Below are 13,332 nucleotides of genomic sequence, written 5' to 3'. Positions count from 1 at the left end.
GAGCCTAAGTAATCAAATCTAACTGACCATCAACAATTTATGGGATAAACAAGTGTGGTCAATATCTTCAATGGACAAACACTTTGCCATTTTAAAAGATGAGGGGCTGAGAAGATAGCTCCAAGAACCCAACTCCTGTTGCACATATAAGGACTCCAAATTCTGTCTCTAGCATTGCATACTTCGTCCCCTGCCCCAGGAGTACACAATCATTTCTGCGCAGCTGGGCTGAGAATTGCTTTTGGGCCTGGTCCCTGGGCTCCTAAGCATAGCAGGAATCTCTCCTGCCAAAAAATTAACAAGCAGATGCATTTTTACATTTCTGAACAAAAAAAGAAGATGGAACTTGCGGTGATCATGCTAAATAAATAAGGGCAGTGAAAGATGGTTTCACTCGTGGACTATAAATTGTTAAAGCAAATGGAACAGTAAAAAATATATATATATAAAAAAAAGATTCTATGGCTAAATGTAAACATAGTGGTTACCAGAAGCGAAAGGGAAGGGGTATGGGAAAAGAGGAGAGGAGTTCTTTGGTGGTAGAATGGCACTGGGGCTTTGGGAGTGAGCAGTAGATATGGTGTTATGAAACTGCAATTCCCTAATAGTATCAACTAATAATAAATTTCTGGAAATGCACAAATTGGTTCCTCACTTGCCAGCACTATGTGTCTCCAAGTTCATTATGGTGCATCCTTCTGTTCTCTTTCTGAACTGATGTTTTTTTTACAGAGAATCATGTCTCCCTTCCATGTAGGACACCATTTCCCTCACTGCTGCAGTTAACTCTACTTCAGATATGCCACTATTAGCACCAAAGATGTCTTGAGACTTAAAGGCATGAGGCTCTGAGCTTTGTAGTCTACTCTATTTATAAGAAGGGCAGCTAAAAACCGCAGATATCTTTTAAAAGTCAATTTAAAGTTAGAGAATTTGGGCTTCAGAGATAACAAGATTAAATAGAATTATGTGTATATAAACCTGCGCCAGTGGCACATATACAGCAGATAAAGAGCATAAAAATATCTTTCATATTCTCAATTTCCTAGCAAAAGAAATCTAACACAATGGTTGAAAGGGTATAAAACTTGGGGTGCTGGAGCCACGGTATAGTGGATAGGGTGCTTACCTTGCACATGGCCAAGCCACGTTTTATCCCTTAAACCCTTTATGATCCCCAGAGCCGAACAAGAGAGACCCCCTGAGCACAAAACCAGTTCTAAGCCCTGAGTACTGCCAGGAGTGGCCCAGAATACCAAAAACATTAAATAATAATTTTGAATATAAAGCTCTCTGTATGATTTGTATATTTTATAAACATCAGTTTTACTCCCTGACTACAGCTAATTCAAAATATTCAAGAGGTAAAATATTTTCATAAGAAAAAACTAGCCTGGTCATTTTGATAAGTTATAACTCACAAGAGAAAAAGAAAAATATATGCACTTTTCTCAATTAGTCCCATAAGCCCCAATATAAAAATGGTATAAATTATAGGAATATACTTATACAAAGGCATACAAATTCTGAAAAAGCACTTTCCTTTGGCTAAGTTAGGTCTTGTGCACCAGAGAGATAGTAGAGGCTACAATGTTTGCTTTGCATATGGCTGACCAAACATCAAAATATGATGCCCTAAGCACTAACAAGAATGACGCCTAAACACAGAGCCAGGAGAGTAGCCCCTGAGCACTGATGGGTATGCTTCCCCCACACGAAAATAAGGTCTTTGATCAATAATAGCTACAGATTTCAACCATTTTCATTAGGATGAAAACTAAGAGGACTAGAGATATAGTATAGTGGGTAGTGCTTGTTTTTGCACCCTGCCAGAAGTGTTTCCTGAGTATAGCCAGCAGTAAGCCCTGAGCACCACCAGGTGTGGCCTGAAAACAAAAGAAAATAAAGCAAGAGCTTATACAGAGGTATTTCAGGCTGAAGAAATAGTTGGAACATCTGAGGATTCCTCTTGTGAAAAAAATACTCTGCTTATCATGCATTTCTTGAACACAGAGGGAATAATGCCATGACTATGAGCTTAATCCTAAATTAAGGAGATGTCTGTGATGGGGAGGTGCCTGTTTTTGAGCTTCGAAATGGAGAAGGCACCAACAGAAACTAGCCTGCCATCTCTTTCTCTTTCTACACAAGCCTCAACCTTGCTGACACATTAACAAGGAAAATGTCTAATCCCAGTACAGATACTTTCAGATCTATAAATATGAAATTTTCCTACATGGACTACTGAAAGTTACTGACAGTATATCCAAACCTTACTCACCACTCCTGTTTTACTGTCCCTTGCATAATAAATGATTTGGCTGACCTTCATACCCCATTTGTTATGTGTGGTCAATATAGCCTCAAATTTCCAGAGCCCTTTATTATTCATGGTGGGTTCCTAGAACTATGTTTGATAGTTTATGCAAACAGGTGATTCAGGTGGCCCCTTGATAGTTTATGCTAAGGAGATGATTTAGGAAGCATCTGGCTAAGCCAGAAAGACCATGTGATTGGGATTTGGAGCTTGGAGCCACCTGGTATCAACCAAGCTCTGGGGAACAATGGACAGTTGGAGATTGTGTTCAACCTGTGGCCAATGAATCAACCTTGTCTATAAAAGTAACCTCAATAAAATCTTTGGCAACTAGAATTTATGTATGCTTACCTGTTTGACAATATTCTACACTGCAGAGCAGAGTAGTGTATGAAGAAGTTTGGGACCCTGTTCAGCCTTTGCCCATTCATCTCTCCATTTGAGTGCTTCTCATTTGTATTCTTTTGCAATAATGAAACTATAATCAAAATCACAGAACTTTCCTGACTTCTGTATTTACTGAGTTCCTGAAACTCAGGTGATAGGTGTTGGGGGAACTTCCTATCAGGTGTTAGTGGAAATTTCCAATTTATAGTCAAAAGTGAGTGGAGCCCTGGGCTGGAGAGATAGTACAGTTGGTTGGTGGGATATTTGCTTTGCACATGACCAAACCAAGTTGATATCCAGCATCCCCAGTGGTCTCCTGAACTCGTTAGGAGTGATTTCATAAATGTAGAATCAGGAGTAATCCCTGAGCATTGCCAAGTGTGACCTCAAAACAAACAAACAACAAGTGAGGGCAGCTCAGGCCACCCCAGATTTATGACTGGCACCTGAAGTGAGGGCAGTTTGTGGGACTATATTCTCACCATGCAGTTGGTTCTGCCATTTTCCCCTCAGATCAGCTGCCCACAAGAATTCATTCTTACAGTGACTGACAAGTCCACCCATTTGCTAATGAGTCAGCAATGATTTCCCCCGCTCAATCATCCCCCACAAAAGGATTTATCCATCTTCTTAATTCCAATTTCTGTCAGTCTATAAGGCCTCCATGACCTAGCCCTTTATTTTCTTGAATCATTCCCCTCACTGCCCTAACTCTGGCCATATGATGTGCATTCTCTCGGAAAGGCACTGACCGCAGTCTTCTCACTTCCTCCCTTTGCTTAGAATGTTCTCAAAGACCTAGATTTAACTGGTTTATTTTATACTTTTTAGATCTTTATCCTCAAAGTGGTCTGCTTTGCTTCTAAATTTCAAGTATTTTCTCAATTTACCCTGTGCTACTTTTCACTACAATACTTACTTCCTCTTAGTTTCTCATTTATTTCTCAATAGCATTCTTTCCTATCATATTCAAATCCTGTATTTTCAGGTCTTTGATTTTGACTAACACATAGAAGTTATTCCTTTATGAAAGTATCCTAATGGGATATTCAGATACTACTGAACACACCAAATAGGGTTATCTTAGTGGTTTACTAACTGTGGTTTCATTATCTTCAAATTCAATCTTTACACATTGGCCTTAGCTACCTAAAATACCAATATGATGACAAACATCACTGGCTTGGTAAAACTAGAGCACCTGACAATGCTAAGAAAAATCTGTTTCTGAGAACAGATCACATTCTTCTTTTTTTTTTTTTTTTTTTTGGGCCACACCCGGCAGTGCTCAGGGGTTACTCCTGGCTGTCTGCTCAGAAATAGCTCCTGGCAGGCACGGGGGACCATATGGGACACTGGGATTCGAACCAACCACCTTTGGTCCTGGATCGGCTGCTTGCAAGGCAAACACCGCTGTGCTATCTCTCCGGACCCCCAGATCACATTCTTAATCTGGGTTTTGCTTATCTTTCCATTCCATTCCCTCTCTCCATCTACTCTCCAACTATGCCCAATACCCAGGATCTCAAGTACTCTTACCTCTAGATTTTCTCTATCTGTGTCCCTATGACATTCACCTTCCATACTTAATATAACTGGTCAACCCTTACTCACATACCAGGTATCCTTAGCCATTACTTTCTCTATATAGCTCCTTACAACTGTGGGTTGTGATCTTATATGGTGCCACATAACAATGTGGCGGTCAGGAAAATATTGACAGCAAAAAAGATTTCAGATGCACAACCATGTCTCCATAACCTATTTCTATAAACTATTCTTTTAAAAAAATGTGACTATGCTGAGATCATCTCTGGGGCCAGATTAGGATTCCATGGCTTAGAGTAATGAATAGCATTTGATTTTCCTTATATTTTTTATATTAGCAGAAAAAAAGTCATACAAAAGTCTACCATTTACATATACAAAGATGCAAATTGCATATACAAAGATAATAATTAAAAGTACCACAAATAGTTCTCAATTGTACTGCATGGGAAAGCGTTTTCTTTTACTTTATTTCCTTAAGAAAATTTCAAGATGTTTTCTAATTAGAAAGCCCATGGCACCAATTTCACAATCCAATCAGAAAAATACTGATTTAGCATAACTGCTGCCTCAGTTGAATAAATTAATTTGAAAAAATGTAAAAATCTCAAATTATTAAAATCCTAACGTTATTTTTAAATAAACACAATTTTTTTTTTTTTTGGTTTTTGGGCCACACCCGTTTGACGCTCAGGGGTTACTATGTGCTCAGAAATCGCCCCTGGCATGGGGGGACCATATGGGACGCCGGGGGATCGAACCGCGGTCCTTCCTTGGCTAGCGCTTGCAAGGCAGACACCTTACCTCCAGCGCCACCTACCCGGCCCCTAAACACAATTTTTTTAACTCAAGAATCAAACCTCATAATAAACTGTACTCTTTATGGCAAACATGCACTGGCTTGGTCCTTTATATGAACTAACAACTAAGCTGAGGAATAAATCAGACAATGGTCAAAAAAATCTCATACCTTAATATTAGAAAACCATAAATCATTTTCATGTAAAGTGGCCAGGTAGACAGATGTAAGAAGTCCAATGCAAAGGGCAACAGTTCCACCAATTGTAAATGATAGAATCTTCCATAGTCTTCTACTGGTACAGCCTTTCAGAAATATTAAACAGACAGACAAATCAGTCAAGCATTTAAAATGCACTAGTTCAACATGCAATTATCAAGGATGTTAAATTTCCAGTTGCCTGTTATTGTAGAAGTCTTCCCTATCTTCAAGAGCCAGTCAAGGATTCTTTGCTGTGACTCATAGGAACCTCAGGGGAGTGGGGAGAAATTAGGAGTTTTGAGCCATACCAGGTGCTGCTCAGGGGCTACTCCTGGCTCAGTACTTAGGCGTGACTACTGCTGTACTTAGGGGCCTATATGTGGTCCTGGGGAGTCAAACCAAGTCAGCTGCATGTAAGCAAGTGCCTTCCTCCTGTACTATTTTTACAGCCCCTGCTTTCATACTTAGTTTTTAAGCTTCACTCAATAAAAAATAATAAAAACCTACAAACAAGCCATACAATTCAAGTTAAAGAACCTATAAACTAAAAAAAAAAAAAAATTGCATATAAGAAAGCTTAAAGAATCAGGCAATAAAGAATATGCTTAGTATAAATGAGACCCTAAGTTTTACCCCAGGCACCTCTTGACTTTTGAAACACCACTGGGTATGGCTCTGTGGTGGTGGTGATGATGGTGGAGAAACAGAAGGGGAGGCAGGAGACCAGAGAGCTATTTCAGTGGGTAGGGCTCATGCCTTGCTTGCAGTTTGATTTCTGCACCACATATGTTGTCCCAAACAAAATGAGCAGTGATCCCTCAACAAAGCTAGGAGTAAGCCTTAAGAACAACTGGGATGGCCCCTAAATAAAAACAAACAAAAGTTTAGATATCTCAAACATAAAAACGCATTTTACAGTGCTTAACGTTGCATCTGGACAACCTAGGTTCAATCCCCCAGCATCCCTTATCCCTGGCATCCTATATGGTTCCCCAAACCCTCAGGAGTAACTCCTGAGTGCAGACTCAGGTGTAGCCCCTGAGGCCTACAGGGGTATGGCTCAAAACAAAACAAAATGAAAATTTTCATTATTGTAAAAATACAATGAACATTCAAATAGGAAATTAAACACAGGACTAGGACATACAAAAATATGAATAATAAGCACAACAGATAACAGTAAAGAAATGCAAATTAAAACATCAAGCTCTAATTTTTACAATATTGGCTGATTTGGTCATTTAAAAATGCTAATAACACAATTTGATAATTCACAAGCACTTTCAAACCTGTCTAAAAGAAGAAATTGGAGCCAGAGCAATAGCTCAGCAGTAGGACCTTTACCTTGCATATAGCTGACCCAGGACAGACCCAGGATCAATCCCGGACATCCCATATGGTTTCCTGAGCCTGCCAGGAGTGATATCTCAGCACAGAGCCAGGAGTAACCCTTGAGCATTGCTGGGTATGCCACCAACCCCCCCACCCAGAAGAAAAAATTGTCACTTCTTTGGAATGCAATATGGCAACAAGGAGAAAAAGTCACCAAAATGGGCCCAATACTTGATCAGCAATTCTAAACCTAGGTCTATACCCCTAGGAAACAAAGCATTCAACAAAATGTAGCCACAAGGATGCCTGTCACCACTGTTTTCTATAGACACTAAACTGTTCTAAAAACACTTAAATATTCAAATAAATGTTAGTACTAATGACTAAAAAATTATAAAATTACACTGACATATGTTTTTGACATCAGTGACGTGCAGACAAGCTACAAAACAGCCTACAGGATCCTAATTCTGTATAAAATTATATATGAATGCTTGAGGAGACACACGTGCAGAGAGCATTTAGACTGCAAGATAATAAAAATGTCACTGGTAAAGAGTCATGGGTGGGTTTGTAGGAGTGTTTCTTATTTTTCACTTTCGTTTCGTTGTGCTGACAGGCATAAATACTGCATGCTTTGGTAAAAATGAATGCTCCCTACAGTTAAGCTTTAAGTAAACAAGAAGAAAAAAAAAAAACAAACTTGAATTTGCATTCTACAAGGTTGGCTGAAGGTACTAAAATATTGTCCGTAAGGCTTACCTGCTACAAGCAAGTAACTTCTTTGCTATTAGCTAGACCTTGTTACTAGTTGAGTTAGATGGCAAGAGTTCTCAATACAGATCAATTTCATCTTATTAAATAGTTTTTCACAACTTATGTTAGCTCTGACCAGTAAGAAAAAATATGATTGGGGCCAGAGTGGTAGTATAGTGGGGAGGGCATTTGCCTTACTTTCAGTTGATTAAAGTTCGATTCCTGACACCACATATGGTCCCTCGAGACGCACCCTGAACACTACTATGTGTGGCCCCCAAATCAAAATGTGTCCTCCCCAAAAGGAGGGTAACATGGCTGTAACTAATATAAAATGTTGCAAAATATTTAAAATGTCTCTTGGATATGAAAATTTTCACCCTTTAATAAATCTTGGACCAGAGAAATGATAGTGTGTTTCTCAGTACTATGTGGTTACTAGGTACTACCAGGAGAGATGCAGTCATGTTGCCCTTCAAAAAATTCTTGAGTCAGGGGCTGAAGTGAGTGGTAGGGCGTTTGCCTTGCATGAGTCCACCCCATAACAAAGCTGGAATGGACGCCAAGCTCAATCCCTGGCATCCCATATGGTCCTCAGAGCCTGCTAGGGGCAATTTCTGAGCACAGAGCCAGGAGTAACTCCAGAGCATTACCAAGTGTGGTCCCAAAATAAACAAAAAAGTCTTGAGTCAGAGTGAAAATAAGTTAATAAAGTTGCCGCACTTGTGTTCCTTGAGGCTATCCTGGGTTCAGATTCTCAACACCACATTTGGTCCTTTTAGCACTGCCAGTAGTGATCCCGAGCCAGGAATTAATCCTTCCTACTGCCAGGTGTGACCCTCAAACCAAAAAATTCTTGGCTGTGTTTGAGTTGAGAAAGCAACTTTAAGGTAGAGAAATAGCTTAATGAGCTGAGCATGTATTTTGCATGCAGTAGACCCAGTTTGACTCACAGTACAGCACGGATCTCCAAGTACCAACAGGTATGTCCCATAAACAAAAAAAGAAAAAAAATAAGAAAGCAACTCTGGAGGAAAGAAGTTGGCCATCCATGTCACTGGATATTTAATCTTTTGTTTTGGGGCCATTCCTGGTGGTACTCTGGGGTTAATCCTGGCTTTATGCTCAGAAATCACTTATGATGGATCTACTCTGAGGACCACATAAGATGCTGGGGATTGACCCCGGTCAACTGTGTGCAAGACCAACACCCTACCCATGGTGCTATCACTCCGGCTCTTTAAACATAAAATTTTACCACTTTTTCCACCAAACAACAAATACTATTAGAAAGTTAACAAAAATAACATTGTTTGTTTGTTTTTAGGCTACACCCAGCGGCATTCAGGGGTTACTCCTGGTTCTGCACTCAGAAATTACTCATGGCAGGCTCAGGGTTACTTCTGCAATGCCCAGGATTAAACCCAGCTCTGCCAGGGATGAGAGGCAAGCACCCTACCCACCGAGTTATCACTCCTGCCCCTAAAATAACATCTTTAAACACATCTTTCAACTCTTCACTGCCATGAAAATATCCACCCAAGGTAAGGCTATCTAGTATCAACAGCATACACAAACTAGAAAAATCAGAAACAAAAGTAAAATCTAAAGTAGAGAAAAGCATCATTCTTTAGTGAAAGTAGCCATACACTACCAACAGTGGATAATTACCAATTATTCATCAGAATCTCTTCCATCTTAATTTCACCAAAGTGAGGAAGGCAATTTTATAAATCTCAAATTAGTCATAAGAGAAAAAAATTACAGGGTGGTACAAATATCACCAAAGCTTACTGGAGAGCAACACTTAACTGTGCAGAAATAAAAGCGATCCCAAATGCTGTTTTAATTCAAATCACCTACCAGATGACAACTTGCTTTCCAACTTCACACTTTCCTGGGGTGCTGAATAATCCTCAGAGACTTCCGTGGCTTTAATTCCTTTTCTTTGCCTGATGGATATCATGGTGTCAAAGACTTACTCGCATTGTTCTGCCAAGCACTCCTACAGACAGCACAGTTAAGTAAAGAGATGAGGGGCTGGAGAGATAGCACAGCAATGGGGTGTTTGCTGGGAGGGTTACCGGTTCGATTCCCAGCATCCCATATGGTCTCCCAGCCTGCCAGGGAAGATTTCTGAGCACAGAGCCAGGAGTAACCCCTGAGCGCCGCTGGATGTGACTCAGAAACCAATCAATCAATCAATCAATCAATAAAGTTAAAAGAAAAAGTAAAGAGATGAGAGAGCATCTTCCTGGAGGCGAGCACCTTTCCCTATGCTCATCTGTGTTGGCCTGACTTAAGCTGCTTCCCTTGCTTCCACATGCCCTTTCATCTTCCCATGCAAATCCTAACAGTACTTCAAAGCTGCCCAAGAGTCTCAAACACAAATATTTATTTGACATAACAAATGAAGGGTCTCTTCTGAGACAGGCATTAGCAATGCCTGGAGGAATAAAAGGCGCCTCCTGGCCAAGCTGCTTCTCGCCTTCATTTTCTCCAGTTCCCGCTTTACTTAAGCAGGATTTGTTCCTATCTGTTCACTGTCGAGATTCTGAAGAACTGAAATGGAACTCTGTCTCAGGTACATACATACATGGTTTTTCTTACCTGTGTTCTTGCTTGCTTGTTTGAGAGCCCATACACGATGGGGCACAGGGCCTACTCCTGGCTCTGTGCTCAGGGACCACTCCTGGTGGGGCTCGAACTGGGTCCTTAAGTGTTATGCCAGGGCCTGACCCAGCTGTATTTACTCTCTGTGTTGGGGAACACACTCCACCCGGGATGTTTTGGGATTAGGGCTGGGTGGTGACTTCAACAGAGGTGTGCTAATCAGGCCCCAGCTGCTCTCCTGGGGAGTAGCAGTGGGAGGACCAGCAGGGGAGCAGGAGCACAGTCTGCTATGAAAGCAGCAAGTGGGAGGCGGGGGAGCAGTGGTGGTGAGTAAGCTGATTCCAAATCCCCCCCCCCACCAACATCTTGCTCACTCCTCCAACAAGAAGCGCCTCTAACTAATGATTAAATACTTGCAGGACACAATGGCTTGGACAATTAATTCCTAAAGGTACACTAATGGCTCTCCAGAAAAGAAACTTAAAAAGCAAAGCCAACATTCTGGGATTAGCCATTCATTCACATAAATAAATAAATAAATAAATAAATAAATAAATAAATAAATAAATAAATAAATAAATAAATAATAAGCAGGGTCCGAAATGGAGCTCAGCCCTGGTTGCACTCCACCTCTCATGCGTGAGGCCCTGGGTTCAACCCCCAATCTCTGTAAACAAACAAACAAACAAACAAATAAAATCTACAAACCCATTTTCAGCGCTAGCACTGAAAAGGATTCTGGAGCCATGAGGGAAAAGACAAGATAGGGGGTGGGGGGACGGTCATGGGGATGGGGAAGGGGTGATGCCTGCAAAATTGAGAGTGGTTTAACACCCCCTTCCCCGAAGCCTCATCCTGGAGCCCTGATTTATAGAACTTGGAGGGGTTGGGGGGGTCTTAAACACCCCAGAATCGACACCCCAACACGATCAGGCAGAAAAGATAGGCAACAAATACTTAAGTATTTGCCAACTCAGTGTCCAGCAGTGAAAAATAAAATAAAATAAAATCGCACGCACCACGGAACGGGAAGTTTCGCCACCAAATTCAAAGACATCCCTTGTGCAAGGGTTGGAACGTGGAAATGTAAGTCAAACTCCAGCGTGGGGGTACTGGGTCCCCCGGGGGGCCATGCAGCCTGCAGCCAGCCAGGAGCATGCATGCACGCACCCGGGCGCAGACAGATGCCCCATGCCAAGTTACCAGGCGACTCTGGCCAGGGACCCCCCCCTTTGCACCCCGTGGCCTGAGCGCACAAGTCGCCCCGAAAAATGCGCCACCGCCCTTTGGGCCAACTTCCTCCCTCCCTTCCTCCCTCCCTCGTCGCCAGCCCGGGCCCCTCATTTTGGGGTGCATGATCTGGAACCCTTTCCCATAGCAAGGCACCCCCAAAGGTGCACCGGCGCAGGGCTGGGGCACCCCCTGACAGGTTCTCCCCCCTCCTGGCCATGGTGCAAGCGATAGCTCCGTGCAGCCTCGAGGCAGGACTCTGCACCTCCCGCCCTCCCGCTGGACACCCCGAAGTCCCGCGCCCGCCCGCCCGCCACGCAGTCACAGACCTGCGGCCTCGGCCGTCCTGCGTGCGGCTCCGGGGCACCTCCGGCCGCACTCCGGGCTGCAGCGTGCCGCGGGCACAGCCGGTAGCAAGCGAGAACGGGGCTTTGTGCAACACCCTGGAAATGGGGGGCTCGGGGGTGTCAGCGGCCCCGGGGAAAGGGGCGCGCCTGGGAGGCCGGGCAGCTACGGCTGCATTCATTGGTCCGTGCGGCTGTCAGTCAGCGTCGGTCCCCGCCCCCTTCCTGGAGGCCCCGCCCCGTCTCGTGCGGCGCCGGCCGGAAGGAAGCGGCGCACTTCCGCCTCGCGGGCAAGGCTGGAGGCTCGCTGCCCTGAAGAGCTCAGAAGGCGCCTCAGAAAGTCGCCTCAGAAAATCGCCCCCGAAAGTCGCCCCAGAGAGCTGCCCCAGGCAGCCCCCTTAAAAAGACGCTTCAGAAAGCTACCTCAGAAAGCCGCCTCAGAAGCCTCAAGATAGCCGCCTCAGAAAGCTACCTCAGAAAATCGCCTCAGAAATCTACCTCAGAAAGCTGCCTCAAAACTCAGAAAGCTACCTCAGAAAGCCCCCTCAAAAAGCCACCCCAGAAAGCCCCCTCAAAAAGCCACCTCAGAAAGCCCCCTCAAAAAGCTGCCTCAGAAAGCCCCCTCAGAAGCCTCCTCAAGATAGCCGCCTCAGAAAGCTACCTCAGAAAATCGCCTCAGGGGCCCGGAGAGATAGCACAGTGGTGTTTGCCTTGCAAGCAGCCGATCCAGGACCAAAGGTGGTTGGTTCGAATCCCGGTGTCCCATAGGGTCCCCCGTGCCTGCCAGGAGCTATTTCTGAGCAGACAGCCAGGAGTAACCCCTGAGCAATGCCGGGTGTGGCTCAAAAACCAAAAAAAAAAAAAAAAAAAAAAGAAAAGAAAAAGAAAAAGAAAATCGCCTCAGAAATCTACCTCAGAAAGCTGCCTCAGAACTCAGAAAGCTACCTTAGAAAGCCACCCCAGAAAGCCCCCTCAAAAAGCCGCCTCAGAAAGCTGTGGGGTTCGCATGGCCCACGTGGGGCGCCGAAGCTGCCTTTGCCCTCGTAGCAGGCCCTACCTAGAGGTGCTGCTGAGAGGAGGAGCAGCTGGGTTCCAGCAAGATGCCACCCTGCGGAGCCCCTCCTCAGGCAGGGCAGAGTGAGGCCTCGCCCAGTGGGACCCCTGCTAATCCCCAGGGCAGGTGTTGCTGGAGGACCCGAGAAAGCCAGATGGGGCTGCTATGCCCCCTTCCCTGTCTCTGCTCATCTTGGGGTGCTCACGGACCTTCCCTCGCATCTCTTTACACCCCACTAGTGTTACAGGGTGGAAGGGTTGATTTTGTCTCAAATATTTATCTCCAACCTCCAGGGTAGATTTTCCACCTTTTTTTTTTCTTTTTTAGAATAACATTGCTCTGTATATACCTGAACATATTTTCCCTGTTTACTTGGTTATTTTGGGGGTGGGTGGGTCACACACACAGCGGTGTTCAGGGGTTACTCCTGACTGTGCTCAGAAATCGCTCTCCTGGCAGGCCTCTGGGGACCATATGTGATGCCAGGGATCGAATCCAGGTTGGCCTTGTGCAAGGCAAATAAATGCCCTGCTGCTGTACTATGTCGCTCTGGCCCTCTTTTTTTTTTTTTTTTTAATTTGAAAGTTGGTTTTATTTATTCTTTCCAAACCAACTGGACATCTTTCTTGCTGACAACATGATGAGAAGTAGACGAGAAGGCTTTTGACAGCAGATGGCACAAACCACTTGTTGATTTTTTTTTATTTTTTTTATTTATTTTTTTTTTGCTAAGGCCTGGCCTTTGGGTCCC

At 43.7% G+C, this 13,332-nt stretch overlaps 1 protein-coding gene across 1 annotated transcript in view; it reads right to left on the bottom strand.

The window, feature by feature from the left end:
* Positions 1-11,648, bottom strand: part of DPY19L3 (dpy-19 like C-mannosyltransferase 3) — an 87,751-nt gene extending 76,103 nt beyond the window's left edge. The window contains exons 1-3 of the mRNA XM_049786231.1: positions 11,513-11,648; positions 9,204-9,345; positions 5,223-5,356 (exon numbers count right to left, since the gene is read on the bottom strand). Coding sequence (XP_049642188.1) covers positions 5,223-5,356; positions 9,204-9,306 — 237 coding nt within the window. The 5' untranslated portion in view covers positions 9,307-9,345; positions 11,513-11,648. The remainder of the gene's footprint in view (positions 1-5,222; positions 5,357-9,203; positions 9,346-11,512) is intronic.
* Between the last annotated feature and the right edge of the window lie 1,684 nt (positions 11,649-13,332).

This window comes from Suncus etruscus, chromosome 14, assembly GCF_024139225.1.
Source record: "Suncus etruscus isolate mSunEtr1 chromosome 14, mSunEtr1.pri.cur, whole genome shotgun sequence".
Taxonomy (NCBI): domain Eukaryota; kingdom Metazoa; phylum Chordata; class Mammalia; order Eulipotyphla; family Soricidae; genus Suncus; species Suncus etruscus.
Note: the sequence above shows the minus strand (reverse complement) of the source record. Positions and strands in the feature narration are given on the sequence as shown.